This window comes from Nuphar pumila, chromosome 6, assembly GCF_984573655.1.
Source record: "Nuphar pumila chromosome 6, dmNupPumi1.hap1.1, whole genome shotgun sequence".
In the NCBI taxonomy this organism is placed as follows: Eukaryota; Viridiplantae; Streptophyta; class Magnoliopsida; order Nymphaeales; family Nymphaeaceae; genus Nuphar; species Nuphar pumila.
Genome location: NC_143254.1, coordinates 99,498,687 through 99,524,953, shown reverse-complemented (window position 1 = coordinate 99,524,953; position 26,267 = coordinate 99,498,687). Strand labels below are relative to the sequence as shown.

At 37.6% G+C, this 26,267-nt stretch overlaps 1 protein-coding gene across 1 annotated transcript; it reads right to left on the bottom strand.

Annotated features, from left to right (window-relative positions):
- Positions 1-5,070: 5,070 nt before the first annotated feature.
- Positions 5,071-20,031, bottom strand: LOC149835383 (uncharacterized). Its single transcript, XM_090008454.1, has 4 exons — positions 19,620-20,031; positions 19,232-19,464; positions 9,200-9,307; positions 5,071-5,361 (listed from the first exon to the last, which is right to left on the bottom strand). The coding sequence occupies exons 1-4, from the start codon at positions 19,780-19,782 to the stop codon at positions 5,239-5,241; spliced, it is 627 nt and encodes a 208-aa protein (XP_089864580.1). The 5' UTR covers positions 19,783-20,031; the 3' UTR covers positions 5,071-5,238.
- Positions 20,032-26,267: the final 6,236 nt, after the last annotated feature.

Here is a 26,267-nt window from a genome sequence, read left to right as displayed (position 1 = left end):
TAGATTCTATGATTTCAGCTATTTCTGAGATTATTGGGGACTCTCTCTGCAACTCTGGTGGAGCATATTGCGAGCAGTTGGGCATTTTCGATGGTCACTTGAGGTCGTCTGTCAGTGCTGGTGGTCAGTGAAGAAGAAGGAGGCCTTCGTTAATTGTTTCGGCTACCGATGCTAGGTCCCCAAGAAGGTCATCTTGGTGCCACCAACCACGGGTTTTTCCAGATTTTGTTCCATGAAGATTGTTTGTTGGAATGTTAGGGGCTTAAATTGTCCCACTAAACGCCTGTTTCTGGCTAATTGGGTTAGGGAGCAAAAGTCTGACCTTCTTGCTTTATGTAAAACTAAAATGGAGGTCATCTCGCTCGTGGTCGTTTCTAGCATCTGGCAGGGAGCTGACTATTTCTATAAGCCAGCAGTAAATCATGCAGGAGGTATCCTTATCTTTGGAAAGCAGTCTTTAAATTTATCACAGCTGGATGTGGGTCTTTTCTCTTTGTCTGTTGCTTTCAATTTGCAGGCAGTTGATAGAAGAGTAGTGGTTTTTGTTGTTTATGGACCTAATCTCGCCGCCATGAGACCCGCTTTTTGGGATGATTTGGATAGGGTTGTCGTTTCCAGCGCGGATTGTCACCTTCTTATGGGGGATTTCAATTGTTTGTTATCTATCCATGACTCTAATAACCTCGTAATTCCTAATCCCTCTATGCGAGGTTTCCAAGACTTTGTTCACCGTCATTTTCTCTACCCTATTCCTTTAACCGGGGAGCGCTTCTCTTGGTCGAATATGCGGTCTCGTCCGTGCTGTAGGGTCCTTGACAGGGTCTTTATCACACCTAATTTATTGGACCTCATTCCCGACGTTAAGTGTGTGTTGTTTGCTCCCTCTATCTCGGATCATGGGCAGATCATCACTCATTGGGGGGATGACTTTCAACCCACTAGAAGCTTTGCATTTGAAGAATGGTGGCTTCAGGAGCCAGATTTTCTCATGGTTATTACTAATTCTTGGAACAAAACTGTTGATGAGCATTGGGCCGCGCTACGTGTTCAAAATAAGCTTTCTCGTCTAGCTAAGGATATCAAAGCTTGGCTTCATAGTCGTAAGGTGGAGAAATTTCAGCAAATAGCCGCATGGGATCAAGAGATTTCTGAGTTGTATCAGTCTATGTCTTCTCCTGACTCTCTTTCTGATTTGCAACTTCTCAATCTTCAGGCCATGTCCTTAGAATTAACTATGCTCTTGAAAAAATGGAGGATCAAAGAGGAAATTCGTTGGAAGCAAAGGTCTAGGGTGAAATGGCTTGCGGCTGGTGATGGGAACACTAATTTTTTTCACTCATATGCTTCCCATCGTCATAGGAGGAAGGTTGTTTCTTCTATCTCCATTAAGGGTGTTTCTTATCTCAATCAGCACATTAATCTGACAGTCTCGCTATACTTTAAGGACTTATATTCTGCTTCGTTAACTGCAGAGGGTGTCTTTGGTAATATCCTAGTTGGCTCAATTCACCCAGAGCAAGTCAGATCTATGCAAAGAAGGTTCTCTGAAGATGAAATTTTTTCGGCCATTAAGGATCTGTCGGGTTGGAAAGCGCCTGGCATTGACGGGTTTCATGTCGACTTTTTTAGAATCTTTTGGGACTGTGTTAAATCAGACGTGGTGAGTATGTTTGATGAGTTTCATTGTAACTCCAGACTGCCTTATCATTTGCATGTTTCTATTATTTCGCTCATTACGAAAGATGATGAGGCCAATGATATTTCTCGATTCCGACCAATCTCAGTTATGAGTGCTCTCTATCGGATGTTTGCCAAAATTTTGGCGAATAGGCTGAAATCGGTGACTAACCAGATTTTTTCAGACTCTCAGTTCACCTTTATCCGTAATAAGAGGGTCCAACACTCATTCATCATGGCGTCCGAGGTGGTCCATTCCTTGCAGCATAGCGGTCAACCTTACTTTGTCCTTAAATTAGACTTTCATAAAGCTTTTGACTCTGTGCATTGGCCATTCTTATTTCAAATGTTAGCAAATTTCGGTATTGGTCGTCGTTTTTCTGGTTGGGTGAGAGAGCTGGTCTCAAATGCCCAGGTCATGTTAAATATCAATGGTATTAGAGGAGACCGATTCAAGCTAAGGCGGGGTTTGCGGCAATGGTGCCCCCTATCACCTTTGTTGTTCAATGCAGTTGCTGAGGGTCTTGTGGTCTTGCTTAAGCGGGTTGTTGTATCGGGTTTCATTGATCCTTTGCAGGTTTCCGACTTCCTAGGTCATATTCTTACTTATGCTGATGATATGATCATTTTTGGTGGTGCAAATGTTCAACAGATGCTTAGGTTCGAGCTTATCATTCAGTTCTTTCTCTCCATGTCCGGGCTTTCTCTAAATGAGACCAAATGCTCTATTACCATGTTCAATGTTAATGCCAATATGCTTGCAGCTGGAAAGAGAATTTTTAATTGCACTACTTCTGACTTGCCTATTATGTACCTTGACTTGCCGTTACAAGTGAAATCCCTCTCTTCAGCGGCTTGGGCTCCGACACTTCAAAAAGTGAAGCGCAAATTGCTTTCGTGGCAGTCGTCTTATCTCTCTAGCGATGGACGTCTAACCTTAGTCAGACATGTTCTTTCAACTATTTCAAAATTTTTCATGTCTCTGTTTGTGATGTCTGTAGGAATAGAAAAGCAGCTGACGCGCTTGCTGGCAGGCTTTCTATGGTCTGAGTGTAAACTCAAAGGTAAGCGTCACTTGATTGGTTGGCGTTCGGTGGTACTACCTCGACGTATGGGTGGTTTAGGCATTCTGGTGCCCAGACTGCGAAGCATTGTTCTTGTCGCCAAGCAATGTTGGTTGGCCCACCAACCGGATAACCCTTGTGCTAGTTTTCTTCTTGCTAAATATGGGGATCCAACTCTTATTCTGGTTCGTCTGGGAACCCGAGGTTTGGCGCTCTCGCACTTGCGTAAATCGTGGTTGAGGGCTTTAGCCTGCTTTAGAGACCATTTTGAGGTCTCCGGAAATTTTGGTCAGTGGTTGCAGTGGGCATTGACACCAAGCGGAGAGTTTCTCACCAAAAAAGTCTATAGATCGTTGCTACCGCCAGGGGCTGATTGGTTGCCCGAGGATATGCTTTGGGCGAAGGGTCCTTCCCCCCGTTCTCGAGTCCTGACTTGGTTAATTTTGCACGATAGGATCCAGACCCACAGTAATTTAAAGAAGTGGGGCATTCAACTCCCGAGTTGGTGCGTGCTTTGTCAAGCTGCAGAAGAATCTACGTTTCACTTGTTCTGGTCTTGCCCAATATTTATGGAAATCTTTAGCAGGACCTGGAGGCATCCGGAAGTATTTGTTAAGGAGGAGTCATTTGCGCTAGATCTGATCTTGGGGCCGGTTTGTATTAGGCGCAGCAAGAGGTGGAGGTTCATCTGGCGGACGTGGTTGCTTACTTCTTGGTGGTTTGTTTGGATGGCGCGAAATGATGCTCATTTTCGTCATATTCGAGTTAACATTCAAAACCTGGTGCATAAAATCTTGGTAGATGTTTATGCGATCTTGCGTATGCATCTTAGTGATCTTCCTCTACCTCTTGCTGATGCTACCTATCCTTTGTCGCAATCTGGGCAAGCGGCTCCGGCGTGAGCCCATTTTATCTGTCTAATGTTCTTTTCTCTTGTGCTTTCTTTATTTGTTTTGGCTTTTGTTCTTGTTCAGTTCATGGGTTCAACATTTTGTTGATCTTCATGAGTGGTAATGTTGAATTACTTTCGGCTCTCTCTCTCTCTCTCTTTCTCCTGCAATAGGTTTTGTTGATGCTGTCATGTTTGAAGTTCTTTATATTATTAAAGTTTGTTTCTTTTTATTTTGCATAATTTTTGTATATATCATATATTTAGTGTTGTCAAGTTTAGTAAGCTAGGTGATAACGTCAGTAGGTTTCAAATCTGACACCTAGTTATGATACTGTGACTAACCATCCAGCTAGCTCATGGAACACGATACTACGCAAGCATGAAGTATGTGTATGCATGTGAACTCATACTTTTCTCGTTGATTATCAAGTTTCAGTGTTTAGCGCTAAGAAAGAGATTCTTGCTGTTACTCTCATGGTCCTAGTTGAATGCAAAAAAGCCACATGAGTCTATGTTAGTACCTTTCTTAGCAACTTTCTGTAAATCTGTTGCTCTCTTTCATGTGGTGACAGCCACCATTGCATACCTTCAGCAATCAGGCTCTGAGAAACCCTAGAACCCTAGTATTATGGGTCAAGGCCTTAAGCTCAGCCCATTGCATGCTACAATCTCTTTGATTGTTATTCACGTAAGCTATCTGTCATTTTTTTAAATGTTTATCTGTTACTCTGATAATGCACAAGAGAATGGCCAAACAATTATATGATGTGTTTGAATGTACTTCATGTTTGTGTGTGAATGTGATCCTTTTTTACATAAAAAAAATTATATGTTCTCATAGGTCATTGTTGGTAAAATACATAATTACTTATTTTTTAGTTTATTATATAGTTGCATGTTTTCTTATCTTGCAATACTCATTTTTTTGATACTTGCGCTTCAATGCCTTGATGCTCACACTTCGCCTTGCCTCAACGCCTTTAACAACCTTGCTCAGAAGTGAGAAACGGCTGTTAACTCAAGCACCAATTTGCAAAGCTTAACCAAAAGGCAAGGACCAATTTGCAAAACCAGATAAGGCGAGGATTAATTTGCAAATGGTTGATATGGCAAGGACCAATTTGCAAAAAAAACTATTAAAAAATAATCAACCTTCAAGAAACAAATGAACTAGAATACGGTTAGTAGAAACTCTACTTTCATGTGGGAAATCCATTTTTTGGGAAACCGTTTGTAAAACGTGAAACTGAACGTTTTGAAAACTTGTGAAAAACTCGAAGAAAACACTCATCTCATTGTGCAAGAAACATATTTCAAGTCACTTGACAAACATATTTCCACCATTGGGGGAAGGGGGATCCTTGTTCAAAAGCAAGCTGGATAAAAATCAAAAGAAACTGCTACTGTAAGCCTGAGATACTAACATGATTCATGTGAATCAAATCAAGCATTGGCATCAACACTGGACAAATAGAAAATACAGTCTATCATGTGAACAAATAGAAGATACAGTTGATTACACATCTACAAGAGACAAGAATAGTACAAGTACCAGCAAATGCCATTCCAGAATTTTCTTTCAGGAATGTGTTGCATCTTCACCCTTCAATTTACACCAGGAGGTGGCCGGGATATCCTTTCATCTTCCAACAGCTTATATGGATCAATATAGGTGGGCGGTGTTATGGGCACTTTGGTTCCATCATGTACAAAACTTGGCCCAAAATACTGCAATTTAACAGTCATGATATTCATTTGACCTCAAGGTTTATCAAAAGAAAAAATGCAACGAGTCATAAGTAAATGCAGATTGTGCACAACGCACAAAGAGTGGAAGGAAGAGTTTCATTTACAATTTCTGTCTGAATATGTTGTAATGGGAACAAGCAAATGGTGTTAAACATTAGTTACATTACTATTGTTTATATGTTCTAACGACGTCCACATTCTTATTCTTCTTGAGGATTAAGAAATCAACCAGGGTATCATGGACCGGGTTACAGCTATTATGAGAGAATAGATAAAATTAGTTGGTCTTAGAACAGACAACGGTTTTAAAGCAAACACTGTAAATCTCTAGTTTCCAGTAGATCTTGGAAGCATTGATGCTCCATTTCATGATTGACATGAAAGGGATCAAATCTTTACAGCTACTAATCATTTTTTTTTTTGAGAGAGAGAGAGTTACTACCAAAGTTAACTTCCTTGGTGCCATTCTGTTGGATATAGCTTTACAATGTCATGTACCATTGTTGTCTGTATTGTTGCAAATTGACCTGAACTGGTTGATTCGTATCATATCGGCAAAAAAGTTGATACAAAATGAGCTGATTCGTTTTTTTTTAACTAAATTTTAAAAAGGGTTAAAAATATTTTAAATATTTTAAATATTATTATTTTCCTGACATGTGTCATCTGCTGGTTAAAAACTGGCTGATTCAGCTCCATTCGGTTCAGAATCATAATCGGCTGATTCAAAACAATTCAGGGTCCGATAAGACTAAAACATTGTAAGCATGCTTAAAGATTATCAAACTATGGCAGACATGTATTACATTCCACTTCTGTACCATATCTCCATGGTACTATTCTTGACAGAGCAACTACCCCATGAAATAGTTGTATTGTTGCATCCTAGAGGTAGGGCTGTCAATGGGTCAGACCCGTGACAGGTAACTAAACCAACCTGAGTCCGTTTTTCAAGATAGAGGTACAAAAATACCAACCAAATATTATTTGGTTCAAACTGAATTGAACCCAAATAATATTCAGGTTGGAATGAGCCATAATTTTTGTTGGTTATCCAACCTGATCTGACTATACCCGAGTATTTATATGTTTGAACAAATGTATATTTTTTGGGTTTTTTTTTCTTGAGAAAAAAGTAGAAGCATGTATTCTAGTTCAAGATGAGGTCTTTCAGATGACTGTTCAGACTAGACTAGAGTTTTGCAATGCAAAACAACAAACACCACGTTGGATGGAGATAGCTGTAAGTAGGGCTATCAGTGTATCGGATATCAGACCCATTAAGCTGCACTTGAACCACACGGATAACATGTAGAGGGTTCAAGTTCAGGTTACTGGGAGCTCAAGCAAGGAACCAGTGGCATCTACAATACTTTATTGGTGAATGATTTCAAATGTCAAAGGGGAAACTAAAACACTGCATGCTTGTTTTCCTTCAGAAACTGGAAGTATAGCCAGTTGGCTACTAAAAAAATGAAACAAATGTGCCACATCTTAAGATACTCATGGTTAAATATGTTCTTCAACATGTCAAATAAGGAAATCTAAGTAAAGGCCACAATTAAGGCAAATCGACTTCAGATAAACTAAAAGTCCCAAACAAATGCTGTTGGCCAAATCTCAAGTGTTATGTTAAGATCATGAAGAAAAATCCCCACCCTCAACAAGAATATAAGCAACAATATACAATTTTATGGATGACAAAGAGAGACAATAACAAATGACACTGCAAAAGAAATGCAGGTTACAGCAGGAAATACACAAAAGAATGATTAACAAACAAACACGAAAATGATTTGACTGGCTATGCAAAGACAAACATGGTGTCGTAAAACCCATTCACTCTTGCTTTTCAAACCAAATGGTACACCAACAGCAGTCTTATTCAGTACAAGAAACAGAGAAGCAGACTGCATGTTCAAAGCTGTCACACAGGGATGCACACCGAACCAAGCCGGCTCGGGCTTGGCCCGGTTAAAGCCCGGCTCGGGCTCATCCGCTTTGTAAATGAGCTGAGCTAGAACTGGTGTACGAAGCTCGGACAAGCTATCAAGCCGAACTTGAATGACCTGTCGAGCCCTATAAGGCTCGACAGGCTCGGCTCGTTGCAAACCCAATATATATAAATAAATTCAAAAGTGCATTGTTACTGTAATGGGTAGGGCATCAGTCATTCTTCAGAATGTGTTGGGTTCGAATCCCGTCTTTTGCGCCTTTTTTCGCTGAGAATTTTAATATGTATACAATTTTTTCAGTGATAATAGTCAAAAGATGTTCTTTGGCTTAATGGTGGGTCACTTGGTTAACGGGGATCAAATCCCTCTGCAATTTATTTTTTTACTATATCTTGTTGAAGCTCGGTTCTGCTCAAGCTCGGAACTGAGCCGAGTTCGAACAATGCCTTACAAGCTCGGCTCCGAGCTCGAGCCGAGCTTGGACAAAGTTATTTTGAACTGAGCTGAGTTCGAACAGCCCAGGATCGGCTCGAACTCGGCTCATGTGCATCCCTAGTCACACAGATATGGCCAGAGGATATGGGAAGTTATCATTTTGTGGAGTTCTCCATTAAGGCACGTTTGCAGTTTACATATTCTATGAAACACTTCACCTAGAAAATAGAGAATTTTATAGGGAATTTTTGGTTAATACCAAAATTTAAATAATTTTCCTGTGGTAAAATAACTCAACCTCTCAAGGTGAGAAAGTTTTTCCAGTGAATGTTTTCTCCACATTTCCTCTTTGGAAATTGTCATAGAGAAAACTATATTAGTTACATGCTAAAGTCGCAAATGTGCCAGAGATACTATACATGGAGTACAGCATGGAAGCTAAAGCGAACTACTACACATGGGCTAAAGCATGGAAGTTAAAGTTTAGGTTAAGATTAAGTATTAAATGATGAAAAGTATACGATACGACAAGAAAGGAATTTGATGATTCTGTTGATCATGTTCTTCAGATTAGAGGCAAAATCTTATTTTCTCAGCAAAAGGTTAATGGAATGAGGCAGATGGAGTTCAATTTTACTAAGTGTATGCTGATAAAAAAATTGCAATGCTATACAAAAAGATGCAACATATATTCAAGACCTAATGTCAAGATATCAATGGACCAAATTGGCAACTATGAGAACACATCTAATCATATCATAAAGCATTGAAAGAAGAGAGGTGCACAAAATTATCTCTGTAGCTGAGATGCGTATGCTGAGATGGATGTGTGGAAATACAATAAAAGATAAGATTCGGAACGAGGAGATACGTAAGAAGGTAGGCGTTGCACCCATTGAAAATAAGATGAGAGAGAATTGTTTGCGGTGGTTTGGACATATTCGGCGAAGGCCTAATGATGCTCCAGTTAGAAGGATGGAGAAATGGGAAAATATATTAGTTAAAAGAGGTCGGGGTAGGCCTAGAAAGACATGGATGGAGGTGATAGGAAAGGATATGAATGCTTTGAACCTCACAGAAGACATGGCATTGGATAGAAATGATTGGAGGAGAAGGATTCATGTGGAAGACCCATAATGATTTTCTTTTTTGGTTCATATCGCCGACCCCAATTATTTTGGGAAGAAGGCGTAGTTGTTGTTTGTTGTTGTATTCCTTCAAAAGATACACATAATTTTGAGGTTTCTGCCCCAAGGAAAAAAGAACAATATGGTTCAACGAAAAAACTGCTATATAATGTGTTTCTCATTCATTGACCAACACGTGACACATTTTCAAGCAGTGGTGGGATCAGCACATAAAACTAACAACGCAAAAGGGAATGAAATAGAAAAGAATACAAATACCAGAAAGAACAGGAATCTTACTAGGTACAATGCTGAAAAGGATGCTACTGTGACAAGAATTAATGGCCAAAACCCAACAAAGAATGTTCCACCAATTGTCAGCAGTAACTTTGCCCTTGGAATCAAGCCCTGTATGGACACAGGCAAAAATAAATATAATCTGATTGAAGCACATGAAGCAGAAATTGGTGTTGTCATCATTACTACTTTACAACGTGAGAGACTGAAAGTAGTATGCATGCAATATGAGAGAATGCAAGAAGTAAACTAGTTCTTGGTAAAACCAAAACAGGAAATATAAACCCTAAATTGATGTAAGGTGAGAGAATTGAAGGTTATAACTTATTACACCATGAGTCTTCACACAGTAGGGAGAAGAGTGACATTTCATGCCATGAAACACAGAAAACTCAACAGAGTGTACTGATGCAGCAAGATTGCAGAGTGTAAGAAAGTGAGTTCTTGGATTATCACCAAAAGAAGCTTTAAATGGCTTCAACCAAAATACCGAAAGGGAATACTCACAAGAACCACAAGGGTTCATACAATAATACCCAAAAAGGGGGTATTCAATAAAGATAAAAAAAATATTTATTGAATGGGTAAAACACCCTTGAGAGAACTACAATATGAGGGGGCTTTGCCCCATATTTATAATACATGAAAAAAGGAAGGGAGAGGGAGTCGTTGGGCTCCCAACGGCTCAAAATAGAGCCGCTGGGAGTCCAACGGCTCTCTAGCTTTTTGACTAGTCAAAGGTTGACTTAGTCAAAAAGCCTAAAACTGTCCAAAAAGAAAAAAAGATAAAGAAATAAAAAACCTAATCTAACTAGACTAAACAATTTTCAGTTTAGCCTAGACTATTACACATAATTTAACACTACCCCTCAATCGTACGATTAGATAACCAAAAGTTTGTCCAAGAGAAAGTGAAATCGAGAAGCAGCGAGAGGTTTTGTAAAGAAATTTGCTAGTTGATATTTTGAAGAAACATAGAGAAGATCAATGATGCCGTGTAGAAATTCTTCTCATACGTAGTAACAATCCATCTCGATATGCTTGGTTCATTCATGGAATGTCCGGTTGCTGGCTATATAAATAGAACTTTTGTTGTCTCAGCATAGTCGTGATGCTCCTGCACTCTTTACACCCATCTCATGAAGCAGTCGCCTTAGTCAGACTACTTTCATAGTGGTTGTTGTCATAGCTCTGTGCTTAACTTCAGTTGATGAAAGTGAGACATTTTGTTGTTTCTTGCATCTCCATGAAATCAATTATTCACCCAAAAATACACAGAAACCAGTAGTTGAGTGTCGATCATTGGGATCACCTTCCCAATTTGCATCAGTATAAGCAGGTAAGTCTAAGGTAGAAGAAGCAGACAAAAAAATTTCTTGAAAAATAGAAATTTTAATATATCTAATAATGCGTAAAACAACTCCCAAATGGACAGTGGTAGGAGCATGCTAAAATTGGCTTGCTGTGTAAACGGCATGTGCAATGTCAGGTCTTGTAATGGAAAGATACAACAGTGCCCCGATAAGTTATTTGTAAGGTGTTGGATTTTCAAGTGATTCTCCATCATCAATCTTCATTTTGACATTTACAACTTCGGGAGTGTCAATGTGCCTTCCATCAGAGATACCCGACCTGACAACAATCTCTAGAGCAAATTTAGATTGAGTTAGCAAATAGCCTCTAGGAGAGTACGCAACTTCTATGCCAAGAAAGAATTTTAAAAAACCCAAATCACTCATTTTAAAGTGTATTTTGAGAATTTTTTTAATATTGTTAACTCCCTGTTTATCACTTCTAGTGATGATCATGTCGTCAACATAGAGGAGAAGAATGATAATACCTGCATTAGAATTCTTAACAAACAAAGTTGTGTCAGTAAGACAATATTGAAAATCGAAATCAAGCATAACCTGACTAAATTTATCATACCATAATTTTGGGGCTTGCTTAAGTCCATACAAAACCTTATTTAAACAAAGAGTTTTTCCTTTATTAGAATTCTTAACAAACAAAGTTGTGTCAGTAAGACAAGATTGAAAACCGAAATCAAGCATAACCTGACTAAACTTATCATACCATAATTTTGGGGCTTGCTTAAGTCCATACAAAACCTTATTTAAACAAAGAGTTTTTCCTTTAGGAATACTGATACCAAGTGGTGGGTCCATGTATATTTATTCAACTAGACTTTCATTGAGAAATGCATTTTTGACATTCATTTGATATATATGTCATTTTTTCACATAAGCAAGAGCTATTAGGATTCTAACTGTGGTCATCTTAGCGACCGGGGCAAAAGTTTCTTTATAGTTTATTCCATATTCTTGAGAATAACCTTTGGCAATTAATCGAGCTTTAAACCTCTCAAGAGTGTCACCACTCTTGGTTTTAATTTTGTACACCTATTGACAGCCAATAGGTTTTTTGTCTGATAGAATGTCTTGAATAGTTGTTGTTTGTTTGTTAAAATGTCTTGAATAGTCCAGATATTTGCCTTTTCTAAGGCTTCTAATTCTGCTGTCATAGCTTTAACCCATTCGGGTTGTTCTTTAGTTGTAGCATAATTAGAAGGCTCTTCGTACTTGATTACCACTAACTGATTCTGTACTTATCATATCATTTTGATCATCTTGACTTTCATCAATGTCACCTTCATTAATTTTTGAAACTAAGTCCAATAAGAAGAAATACCCATCTATTTCCGTAGGATTCACTTTCAAAAAAACTTTTCTTTTCTAAGAAGGATACATTTCTTGATATATATAATTTTTTAGTTTTAAGATCAAAACATTTGTAGCCTTTTTGATGACTTGTATATCCTAAGAAGGCACATGGAATAACCCGAGGGAAGAGTTTATCATTTTTATCTGTAAAAACAAAACATTTGCACTAAAAAACCTTCAACCTAAAATAATCTGGAGTTTGCTTAAAAAGCTTTTCAACAGGAGAAATATTGTTTAGTGAAGAAGATGGCATCCTGTTAATAAGATAAACTACAGTTAAAGTGGCTTCGGCCCAAAAAGTTTTTGGTACTTAATGTGTAATGAGTAAAGTTCTTGTTGTTTCTATAACATGCCTATGTTTTCTTTCTGCTAAAGCATTTTGTTGAGTATAGGAGCATAATTTTTTATGTATAATACCGTATAGATTCAAATAATCTTTGAATTCTTTTGATAAAAACTCTCCCCCTAAATCAATGCGAAATATTGAAATGTCATCTTTAACTTGATTTTTGACTAGATTGTAAAATATTTGAAAATGTGAGAAAACTTCGGATTTATGTTTGAAAAAATAAATCCAAGTATGTCTTGTAAAGTCATCTACGAAAATCACATAATACATGAAACCTCCTTTTGATACAACAGGTGCGTGTCTCCAAACATCCGAATGTACTAACTCAAGTGGTCGAGAAGAAACAAAGGTTCTTTTTTTAAAAGGTAGTCTTTTCATTTTCTAAGAATACATTTTTCACATGTAAAGGCTTTAAAATTACAAAACTTTTCTATCTTTGGAAAAAACTAAATCTTGCATATACTAGGATGACCAAGCCTCTTGTGCCATAGATCCAAATCTATTTTATTAACTTACAACATAATGTACTCTTGGGTAGTTCCAAAAAATCCATGTAGTACAAGCCTCCTCTATGGCCTTCGCCAATCAGCTTTCTTGACTGGTGATCCTGCACTCGACAATCACGAAAGGAGAAGGAAACATTACACCCATGGTCAGTTAATTGAAAGACAAACAAAAGATTTAGGTTGAGTTTAAGAATATATCTAATTTACAGAATACAAAATCCTTTTGAGTTTTGGAAAATATTTTCAAAATTTCCTATTCCTTTGATTTCAAGAGATGTTCCATCCGCGGTAAAAACATTCGACACATTTGAGTTATGACATTTGGATAGCATATTTATATTTGGTGTCATATGAAAAAAAGCATCGGAGTCAAGAAGCCAAAGAGATTTACCGAAATCGGAGGTGCTAACGGAAGAAACGGCAGCTCCGGTGAATAAGGATGCTCCTTTGAGTAGTGGTTGAAGTGCCTCCACCAATTGTGCTAGAGACATGCTTCCGATAGATGACTCACTTGAATCTTGCAGGAATTCGACCATAGCGACCTTCTTTTCATAGGATTTCTTCAATTTTGGACAATAAGTTTTTACATGTCCTGGTTCTCAGCAATAGTAATAAATGACTTTTCTTTTTTTCAATTCATTTTCTTGTTTTTCATCATTTGTCCTCTCATAGTGTGGAGGTTTGTACGTACGAACATGATTTCCCGGTCTAGATACGGCTAGGACCGAGTCATCATTACTCTTAGAGATTCTTTTCTTAAGTTTATTCTCTTTCATACTTAACTCTTCTATTGTATCTTCTATGGATGGAACCTTTCCTGGATGAAGAAGAACGGATTTGGTTGATTCAAACTCCGATCTTAATCCATTAACAAATTGAAAGAAATGCTCCACGTTCATTTGATTTTGACGGAGTTTTATGTCTAGTGGACAATGCTACTTTGGTTCAAGGAGAGTCAATTCTTCCCATAACTCGGACAAGCTATTGTAGTAGTATCTAATACTTTTGTCCCCTTAAACCATATTACGAACTTTGTCTTGAAGGTTGCACATATGCAATGTCTTTAAGAGAATACATTCTCTTAAGGTAGTCCCAAGCATTATTAGCATGTTTAAATTTTGCAAGGCTTGAACATTTTTTTATGTCAACACTACTTATGAACCAAGACATAATCTTGGCATGTCCCATCCTCCATTCTTTTCACTTTTTTTTGTAAGTGGTACTGACTTTGTTTTTCTCAACCTCTGTAAGAGGTATTTCTTTCTCTCATTCCACTTTTGTAAGAATTAGTTTAGGTTTCAAATCAGTTCCATCAACTAATCCCCACAACCCCTTTCCTTATATGAGGTACTTCATTATTGAAGCTCATGTAACATAGTTGGAATCATTAAGCTTGATGGGTTTAATGGTGATATTATCATTGTCATTCATTTTACAAGATTTTTTAGGAAAGAAAGAAGCAAAGAGAGAATAAAGATAAAAAAGGAGAAAATAGAGGATAATAAGTACTCCATCGATTGTGAGTACGAGTGCTTCTCCGAGCTCTTCACACGATCACGATTTTGAAAGGAACTTTACTCCTTTTCCGAAAATTTGAATGACGTGCTTTCCGATGCACCGAAAAACAAACTTAGCTTGATCATCAAGCTCTCATACCATGTAAGAAAGTGAGTTCTTGGATTATCACCAAAAGAAGCTTCAAATGGCTTCAACCAAAATACCGAAAGGGAATACTCACAAGAACCACAAGGGTTCATACAATAATACCCAAAAAGGGGTATTCAATAAAGAGAAAAAAAAAGAATATTTATTGAATGGGTAAAACACCTTTGAGAGAACTACAATATGAGAGGGCTTTGCCCCATATTTATAATACATGAAAAAAAGAAGGGAGAGGGAGTCGTTGGGCTCCCAACGGCTCTCTAGCTTTTTGACTAGTCAAAGGTTGACTTAGTCAAAAAGCCTAAAAACTGTCCAAAAAGAAACAAAGATAAAGAAATAAAAAACCTAATCTAACTAGACTAAACAATTTCTAGTTTAGCCTAGATTATTACATATAATTTAACACAGAGTAGTTGTGGCACTAGGGTAATATCTAGATTTCTCAGCCATGAATATGACAAATTAGGTTTGACAGAAAGACTGAAACTGTTAAGTGAATATCTTATGGTTTAAATGCTAATATACTGAATCCAAAATAAAAGCTTCGAGGACAAGGTAGAGAAAAATGGACTAGTGTTATCAGCACACACACCAACAAAACTATGCTGCACAATAACTCAAGCAATAGCAAGAAGACCTGAACCTCTCTCTCTCTCTCTCTCTCTCTCTCTCTCTCTCTCTCTATATATATATATATATATATATATATAGTGTGTGTGTGTGTGTGTGTGTGTGTGTGTGTGCAGGCCATGTTTGTGAGTGTGCATCCCTCAGAGAATAACTGCTATCTGCTGGCTCCCATGACAAAACAATAGGTATGACAATGAACGGTAAAAAAAGAAATGCGACAGAACAATAGGTATGGCAATGAACAGCAAAAAAAGAAATGCATAATGCAACAACTCTATTAAGAGAATCCAAAGGATCCTTGAAATCATTATGATACCCACCAAGGTAGAGAAGCAAATCTTCAACCAATTATTAGCTATTAACTAACCTTCTGAAAATGAACTAAGTCAACTAGCATTACTATTATATGCCTCGAAGAATTTGAGCAAATCTATTCGCACAAATGAAATCAATCCAACATTTTGAAGATCACCTTTTATGCTTTTGCATTTTAAATATTTGAGATAGTTGGCAATACATGTTAAGCACAAATCACACATGCACATGTTTATTAAGGTCATGCATGCAATGTATAGAACTACACATAAAAATGCTGTCTCAGCAGAAATGAGCAAGTATTTTATGAACATTCAACAAACAAAAATGGAATCTGGCATCCCCTATTGCGATGCTTACTGCAAGTAAATGAATAAGAGATTTTCCAATAGAAAAAATATATAACAAGGGGCATTTTTTTTTTGTTCAGTCAGACCCTGCTTGCAGCTGCTGCCTTAGACAACAGAAGTAGATATCCACAGAACCATGAACCTTCTAAGCTGACAGGATGGAGTGCATTGTGATCCGTGTGAAAGTGAAGTGGTTTAGCTTCCAACTATGCAAGAAGCATCACCCCACAGAATCAATGGTTGTGAGCATGCAAGTTATGCCACTACCTTAGCTGGGGACACTCTGTCTTGTTTACTGTATATTCAAACAGACATACATGCATATGAAATATTTGATCCTTCACAGAGTGACTGGAAAATGTATGGTACCCAATTGATTCATTAGATGAAGGATGTGTCAATCATAGCAGTAATCTTGCTAGCTGTATCAGGGAAAGCATTCATATCAACTGGCATGAGGTAACCTGCATATGTCCAATGTGTTAAGATGTGGTAATATTGACCCATATAATCAGCAGCTATCCCACGAGCTGACATTTTGTTTTCTTCATGTCAAACTTTCAAAGTGAGAATTTGTCAACATATACATAGAGACCTCCACAGAACAATTGTCAAGATGTTTCCGTAAATGATGAAGTAAGAATCACTAAGTATAGGTTAGTTGCTTCCTAAGGAAAGAGCTGATTGAGACTATTTGTGCGTGTATCAGGAAATATACCTGTGGCAACATTTTTTCTTCCAACATATTGAGGAGAAATGTTGACTCGTAATTCAGGTGGCATCTCAACAGTAATGAACATGGCATGGCCAAGGTTGTCCATTATATCTTACTATGCCCAAGGTTGCCCATTATATGTTGCTATCAATAATAAATATGACTCTTGGACCACCAGGTTTGCCAACTATATCTACCATTACTGGGAACATTGCACTGCCAATAGCATTACATTCTAAAAAAGCACACGACTTTCAACCACCTCCTATTATGTCACCACACCTACCAGTCCAATCATTATCCACATTCATTTCAATCACTCCCATTATCCTTACTATTATCCTCATCAATCTATATCAATTCGGTCCATCACCAATACCACCATTTACCTGCTAAACCACAACCAATACCACAGTGACCAGCCAATTTAGCTTAAATCGTGTTCAGTATCTTTCTATAGTACGGTTTCCATGTTGGCCTTTGGTCTTTCTTGGCTATTGTGGTTGTCTGTAAAAAGTAGACCATGTTGAACTTGAACAAATAACTTAAATAAGAAATAAAACCATGTTGGTTGAATACAATGAAGTGTATCAGTAAAACCTTAAAAAAGAAAGGATTATTTTATACAACACATCACCATAATCATCATCTCTCATGATCAGACCTGTCTCTCTATCTGTCCTTAGCTCTCATCATAATGATCATTATCTCTTCTATCAACATATAACATTTTCTTCACCATCTCTATCATCATTTAGTTAATATCACCACAATCCCATCCAAAAGCTTGTTACCCTATACATCACCACCACTATCATCATCATTACTCTCTCTCTCTCAGGCCACATCTGGCCATGGCTTGGCCAAAAAAATGTCTAGAAGATCCATTAAATGCCATGGATTTTCTAGCCACATTATGACCACCTAATGACCAAAAAATCAATAAGATTATGCCCGACCGCCTTCCAACCAGCATCCACACAGAAGTTCCATAGATACTCCAAAATTGCTAGATAGCATAGCCTTATAAGAAATGAAAAACATTATCTTTTGCAAATATTAGGTTTCTATCAGAACCAGATAATGTTTTTTTGTTAATACACTCCTACCAAATATGTTATCACTAGGCCTGAGTTCCATCCTCGAGCAGCATCTCAGCAATCACTGCTCCTTGCTATGTTACCTAAACATTGCACAGGACCACGGAAGGGACACCTAAAGGTAGAGTCTTTCAAAAAGTTAATTTCCTAATCGCAGTTCAATCCCCACTATTGTTCTGCAATGTTTTAATGAAACACCTACACATTACTTACCTTTTTAGAAAGCTTTATCCATCCAAAACCAAGGCAGGCCCAGACTTTCATTCTCGGGCCAGAGAACTGCAGCAACCAAACATTCTCGTGGTTAAGGTTCAAATATCTTTTTGTAATAAAAAATAACCCCAAGTCTTGTATATCCAACCAATTATAGCCCAATCAATCATAATCTAACTTCTTGAAGATCAATAAGACTGATGATAAATGAAGCAGATGGCTGCAGACCTTATCTTGGTCATACAAGTTTCAACTAAGAAAACAATAAGAACTCAATGAGACTAGAATCTTATAACCTTGTCTTTCACATCCATGTCATAAACTCAAGGGGCCAATTCCAAATGAAGCAGATATTGAATGGCCAAAGATCTCTTCTCAGACTGGGAAGATGACAACAACTTCTCCCCAAGCATCAATTTCCATACAGAACAGGATAAGCGAATGTTCCTCTTCATTTCTTTCTGCAGCAATGCCACTTCAAGAATCAAGGTTCAACTTCACTGTCTAAATCAGATAGAAACAGATGAGAACAGACAACTCACACATGCCACAACAGATGAAGACAAGAAGCAAGCCCAAGATTGATTCCTCTGTAGCTTTTTTAACCCCATTCTTTCCATCATATGCAAAAGAAGACCAAATCTAGATCATCCAAAGCTTGTTCAAAGTCCATGTTAATCAATAATGGATTCAATCATGTCAAAAAAATCGTGATGACCTTGTAGGTGGTTTGCAAGTTTGATACATCACCAGCAGCCACTTCTTCAGGAGGTATCAGTTCTTCTTTCTACCAACCCTTCAGAAAATTGAAACCTCCCGCTTCCATAAGGAGATTGCAACAATCTAGGATCCCTTCAGGAACAAATACAGAAGCGACCAGGTCTTCAAACCCTTTTGCCTAAGCTTTTTTATTCAAAATGTCAATAATTGTACCAAGGTGATGATGGATTTATTAGCCATTCTTTTGTTATTTGTTCCCATGTGAACAGAAAAGGGTTCCTGTCCTATTTCAGATGCAACCAACAATGCAGATTGAATACACCACTCGAGTTTGCCGCAAATATCCCAATGATAAAACAAAAACACACATCAAATTATAAGGTTCAGGGGCTCAGACATGAATATGTCACAATAGATTGCAACACCAACCATGCATAATTGGTTCATCATAAGGAATAATGGAGAGTTTGAGTGAATTGTCATCAGTCATCACAATATGCTATAACAAATCACTATTCAGGGGAATATGATTAACATGGTTTCATTGTACGGTATGCAGTAGCTTCTCAAAGAGCATATTCAAGTATTCAAAGAAGCTTAAATCATCATTTTCTCAAACTTTTCGCTTTGCCAGATAACACTTCACAGAAGTAAGCACTAGACAAGTTAATGAACGAGCCTATACAAATGAAGCATTAATAAGCAAATCAGTCCACGCAAATATAATCAAAATTCGTGGAAAATCCCATTACCTCCAGACCTTCGCTGTTCAAGGCCATTGATCGCTGCCGCTGTTCGGTCAGGCTCTTCTCGTAATCCATCGAAACCACGCTCCGCTTCGAGAAATCCCTGTTCTTCTCCTTCAAGGTATCCTGATCCTCGATCGGTTCGTAAGACGTCCTGCCGCTGTCTTCAAGCAGCGACGTCGGGGTCATGCCTCTTCTCCTCAGCTCCTTCATGAACAACGACTCCGGAGGATCCTCGCCTGCAGATTGACTCCAATCTCAATAAGCACCTCCAAAAAACCAAAAAAACCCACTAATTACCTAATCAGAGCAGCGCAACTACCCCATAAAGAATCACTTGTTAGAGAGAGAGAGAGAGAGAGAGAGAGAGAGAGAGAGAGAGAGAGAGAGAGACCTTTGGATTCGTCGTCTCCCTCCCTGAGTCGGCAACGGACGTGCAGAGTGCTGTGGAACCTCCTGCCGTTGGTCGTGTGGCCGGAGTCCGAGCAGAGCCGCGAGGGTTTCCGGCCGGGAGACGGACAGAACCCCAATTTTCCGATTTGAAAGCAAGAAGCCATCCGAGCAAACAGTAACAACAATTGCGATCCTCTCTCTCTCTCTCTCTCCAAATAAGATGGAAATAGCGGGAAGCAGAGTCAGCCTCTCTTCTTCTTCTTCTTCTTCTTCTTACTGTTTCACAGAATTGCTTGTACGAGCTTTTCGGTTGCTTCTGCTCCACAGAATGGGAGTTGCAGAGTGCTCGTGCCTTCCCGCTTACAGTTTTCGACACGTGCACGCTTCTCGTGGAGAGACGTGCAAGCCACCCCTTCCGGAAACCACGGAGATTTTGATAGCCTCCCTCTCACGTGACGGGTGCGCCAATGGATCGGGTTGTTTGGACACTTGACTTGATTCCGATGCCATGTTTTCGTCGGATCGGAATTTTATCTTAGATCAATCTCTGGATCCGGATCAAATTATTTGGTTTTCTTGTTTTTTACATGTAAAACGCTCGCTTTTAACCTTCTTTTTTATTGGAAACGATATTTATTACCCCAAAATTTCGGATAAGCTCTAACTTTCCCCCGTAAATATACTACAACTGTTTGGGACTGATCCATATCAATCATTCCCGTTTTATTCAGTTCCTATCATTGTCTTACCGAGATAGATAGATGATTCCGTGCAGCTGGAAATAGGGTGTAATAACACACATTTTCTTTTTTACTTAAAAATCAATATATACAATAATACACACATGCCAGAAGAGACGTCATAGTTGATGTGAGGGTGCTCGACGTTCTCCTCAGCCTAGCGACGCCCAGTAAGCCCAGGCCTTCAAGTCGATGGTGAGCAAGAACCTAAACCCAAACAAAAATTAAGATGATACAAGCAATACGCTACAGGCTACTGGTTTCTAGCTGCATTCATCATACATCCAAGCCCTCTATTTATAATAGAAGATAGGGGGTGGTTGTAGAACGTGAACTCTCCACATTCATGTAAGCTCCATCCCACTAACTCCCATTAAGTACCCACTAATCATATCATTAGTGTTAAACGGGGTCACACTATGGGTTGAACCCAAACCCAAATGTCCAACATTCTTCCACTTGACCCCATTGATACTAAAAGGGTACTAAATCAAGGTTCATATTGTTATCCCGACTTAATTCTTTATGTGGGTTCACATATTATCCTGTATCACAAAAATGAATCATATGAGTCATGGAGATGATCACATCTTTATGAAATATCATATTTTTATGTAATATAATACAACTCATTTTCAGTGCTTTAGCGTGTTAAAATTACCTTTATGAATATGTTGGTTTCTAACATATTTTATTAATCGTTTTAATATTGTTATTCCGTTATTCTCTTTAACCCAAATGGGAAATCCTTTATGCAAAATCAATAATGCACAAAACTATAAAGAATCAATTCAAGTGTGATAACATAATGTATTGTCATACATCAGAAAGAATAAAAAAGATTCATCACTTTTACATGTTGAGAATACAATCCCTGTGCTAGCCCTTTAATAAAGGGATCCACAACCATTTCTTTCATACTAACTGTATCAATACATACTAGATGATTCCCAGTCCTTTCTTTAACAACAAAGTACTTAACTCCATGTGTCAACACGAGGTTAAGCTCTTATTGTTATTTGAGAATGATACAACTCCTTCATTATCACAAAAGATCTTTAGTGGTCTTTAAATAGAATCCACAATCCCAAGATCTATAACGAAACTTCTAATCCATATGGCCTGAGATAAAATCTCGTATAAAATCAATAATTTCTGCCCCAAATGGATTTCAAAAATTATTTCATTGTCCTGCAGTGAGAGATGATACCTCAAATATTCTGAGCTACTTGTGATTACAAAAGAATAGACTAAGAATATTTAAATACTCTCACTTCTCATGAACATCCTTTTAAGCACTCCCACTTCTCATGAACATCTTTCTGAGCGGCTATTCTATTCTTCATATGAGTGAAAGATTAATCACTCTATACGAGATTTATATTGAAAAGGTAAATGTAAGACCTTTTATTATTCACCTTTTTTGAGACAAGCATAATTGGGTTATTATCGTTCAACTTTGGTGGAAACGATAATACTCATAGCTACTTCATCTCCTTAATTTCCAAAAAATTAACTTTAGTTAGTAAAACTAACAAATCATGTAACTAGAGCTAATTTAGCATTATACCTTTGGGTACGAACATGCTTAATGGGCTGAAATACACATTTACTATTACACCTTATGTGAATTTGAAACACGACCTATACATTTAGATAGAATCATTGTTTCACAAAGTCACACACAATCATAATATTGAATCTTAATACAGTCCAAAGAATCCTTAATCAATGAAACTCAGATCACTTTGGTGATTGCATGAGTCAGTTAATCAAGACCTTTTACTGAAATCATATTTGTATTATAGAGCATGCCCATGCATACATATTAATGCATGTATATTCATGACGAAATATACATTATATCATCAAAATACAAGTTCATGCTTCAACTTATATGCATAAACTAAATTTTTATGACAACACATTAAAAAATATCATGAATTTAGTCATAATTATGCTTAAAAACTTTATGCATAACTTAAATAATATAAAATACATGTGTTAAACATGAAGTCATGCTTCCTTAACAATAAACACTTATAAAACATAAAAAAATAACAAAAACATACTCATATGGGTAAAACCCAAGGTCCTCAAGCTGAAATTGGTCTAAAAGTACCCTAAGTCATGTTGGGACCTGCAAAGTTATATTAGAATCAGGATTCATTTTGGATTTGGTTGATATATTTTATATTTCATCCTGTAGTCGGAACCTGATTTCAATTTCAAAACTTGATAAGTTTGGTTTTATTTTTAAATTTAAAATTTCTAAGCTTATTATTATAAAAATTTATATTAATGTAGGTTCTGCATACATGAGTGATAGTTTGTATCAGTTAAAAACTAAATTTCAAATTCGAGAATCACATTCTGCTGAGAACACAATGATTGACAATAAACGTGGTCTAAAGAAAGATCAATCATATTTGCTTTGGCATCGAAGGTTATGACACATCTAGAAAGAGAGAGTCTAAAGACTTGTGAAAGAAGAAATCCTTGGATCTTTTGATTTTATAGATATAGAGCCAGGTGTTGACTGTATAAAGGCTAAACAGTCTAACATATATAAGAAAAATGTCAAACACAATAATGAAAAGTTGGAGATAGTGCATACGGATGTTTGCAGCCATTTTTTACCTTGCTAAATGGGTGAAAAGTATTTTATCATCTTTATAGATGATTACTCATGGTATATGTATCTCTACGTATTATTTGAAAAATCAGAAGTCTTTCATGTTTTTAAGGACTTAAAGAAAGAAGTAGAGAAACAAACCGGTGAAGTTATTAAGGTAGTCAGGTCTGATAAAGGTAACAAATATTATGATCATTTTACTGAGATGAGATAAAAGAAATGGCCATTAACGTAGTTTCTAAAAGAGAAATGTATTATACCTCAGAATACCATGTCTGGTAGTGCTTACCAGAATGGTGTAGCTGAAAAAAAAAACATACGCTTAAAGAAATGGTTTGAGTGATGTTAAATCATTCAAACCTTCTCTTAACTTTGTGGGGTGAAGCTCTTAGGACAACAATGCATATTTTGAATAAGGTTTCTACAAAGGATGTTGAAAAAAATCCTTACGAGTTATGACCTGGTAGGAAACCTTCTTTGTCATATATGCGCATATGAGGATGTCCAACAGAAGCTAAACTGTATAACCCACATATAAAAGCCTTTAATCCTAGAAAGACTATTAAATTTTTTATTGGTTATCCAGAAAGATCAAAGGACTTTAAGTTTTATTGTCCATCTCATACACTATAGATAGTGAAAACAGATATAACGAGATATTTTAAAAATGATTCTATTAATATAAATGCATCTTTAAGTATTGAATTTGAGAAAGTGCAGGATTCAGGTTTCATATTTGTGAAGGATAAAGACTTAGTTTTTCCTCTCATTGTCCCTTTGCATTATGTCAGGAAAAAATCGACCAGTGAACATCAATCCCAAATGCAACAAATTGTTGATGATGATATACAACAACAAGATACAAAAGTTCATTTTAAACCACCTGTAGCACTTGTATAGAGGTCTACGAGGACTAGGAAATCTGCTATCCATCTAGAGTATGCGGTGTACTTGCAAGAGTCTAATAATTTGATAGATATTAATGATGATCCCTTCACCTTTGCAGAAGTCATTGAAAGTGAAAGATCAATATATTAGATCAATGTCATGAAAGAAAAGCTTGACTCTATAACAAAGAATCAAGTGTGAGATCCTATACCTCGACCTCATAGAGTTAGATTTGTTGGTTGTAAGTGAGTTTTTATGACCAAGACTGACTCTAAAGGTTAAGTGGAGAGGTACAAGGTTAGGTTTGTTGAAAAAGGTTTCACACAGATAGAGGGCATTGATTATAATGAGACTTTTTCTTCTGTCTCAACCAAAGAATCGTTGAGGATAATCATGGCCCTCATAGCTCATTTTGATTTAGAGCTACATCAAATGGATGCGAAAACTGTCTTCCTGAATGAGGATCTAGAAGAAGAGGTATACATGCAACAACCTCCTGATTTTAGTGTAGATGACTCAAATCATTTAGTTTGCAAATTGAAGAAGTCAATTTATGGACTTAAACAAGCCTCCCGTCAGTGGTATAAAAAGTTCATTCAGGTAATTATGACCTTTAGATTAACTGAAAACATTGTTGATCAGTGCATTTACACTAAGACTAATGAGAGTAAGTTCATAATTTTGGTTTTATATATTGATGATATTCTTCTTGTAACTAATGATTTAAGTCTACTACATGAGACAATATTTTTTTTCTCATTTCAATATGAAGAACATGAGTGCAACCACTTATATTCTTGGAATTGAGATCCGTCCTGACAGAACTAAGGGTGTCCTTGGCTTCTCTCAAAAATCCTATATCCTTAAGGTTCTTAAAAGATATGGGATGGAGAGTTGTTCTCTTGGTTCGACACCCATAGTGAAAGGAGATAAATTGAGCCTAAAAGACTGTCCTTAGGATAATAATGAAAAAGCTCAGATGACAACTGTCTCATATGCTTCAGTGTTGAGAGTTTGCAGTACGCACATACCTGCACACGACCTGATATAACATTTGTTGTGAGAATGCTTGGTAGATATCAGTCAAATCTAAGCATTGTGCACTGGAATGCAACAGAAGCGTGGTGGCCCCATAACCCAAATGTTGGTGTATACATAAAATTAAAATCAGAATGCGATAATACACACATACCAGTAGATGCCATGGTCGATGCGACGTACAGGTGCTAAGCGTTCTCCTCAGCCTATCGACATCCACGATGAGCCCCTGCCTTCAAGTCGATAGTGAACACAACCCAGAACCCAAACGAGAATTACAAAGATACGAGCAATAGGCTACGAGCTACTGGTTTCTGGATGCACTCATCATACAACCAAGCTCTCTATTTATAATAGAAGATAGGGGGTGGTTATAGAATAAGAACTCTTCACATTCGAGTAACCTCCACCCCAGTAACTCCTATTAAGTGCCCACTAACAACCCACTAACCTTCTCATTAGTGTCAAATCGGGTCACACTATGGGTTAGACCCAAACCCAAATGTCCAACATATCTCTCTCTCTTAGTTTGGTGTAGCACACCAGCACATTACTAGTGATTGTTAAGTCAGTCCAATTAAGCAGCTGCCTAACAACGAAAGTCATCGTATCAAATATTTTTTTTCATGAAAAAAATAGGGAAACAATTGTTGGGATCAAAGACCTAATCGTGCCGGCCATGCTTGCTGTATTTACGATCGTCTTTCCCATGGTGTAAACTCATGGTGCATGCCTTGCTCCCAAAAATTGTCTTTCGTCGGTACAAGCAACAGACATAATGTTCTTGACCCTACTTATATGCAAGCAAGAAGTTGAGGCCTTAGGCATATTTCATTAGAGGCGGCCTCAAATCTCAAAGAGGCCAGCAGGCCCTGTATGTAAGAGGTTGATCCCAATGAAAATGAAACCTTGACCACCTGTCCAGAAGCCAAAGCCCCTCACACTATGCCAAACTCCTTAGGGCTGTCGTATCAATTTGTGGCATGTGTAGTGTGGGCTTCTCACATTTGTTGGGTCGTTGAACATCGAGATCGGTTAAACAATTATATATAGAGAGCATCTCGCCCGTCTATCCTGTCATCACCAACAAGCCAAAGGCTCAGGATTTTTTCTTCCTCCCATAGATGGCTTCCCTTGGTTGTTGGTTACTTTTAAATATCTTGTATATACTTCACATTTGCATTAGATCAGGCGTCGTTTGGCTCGTAGCTAGTCTGACATTAACTTTTTATTAGGGTCAAGGCCAGTTTCATTCACTCGGAGGCAGCCTTTGGCCGGATGCTTCATTCTATGATAGTAGCACTATTATATTATACTAGCTAGGATCAGTTGTGTTTGACCCAACCAA

Bases quoted from the DNA above. Each gene is read 5' to 3' on its own strand.
- LOC149835383 (XM_090008454.1), bottom strand. From the start codon at position 19,782: ATGGCTTCTTGCTTTCAAATCGGAAAATTGGGGTTCTGTCCGTCTCCC. The intron at 19,465-19,619 runs GTCTCTCTCTCT...GTCAATCTGCAG, and splicing joins GGGAGACGACGAATCCAAAG to GCGAGGATCCTCCGGAGTCG. The intron at 9,308-19,231 runs GTAATGGGATTT...GTGTCCATACAG, and splicing joins TGAACAGCGAAGGTCTGGAG to GGCTTGATTCCAAGGGCAAA.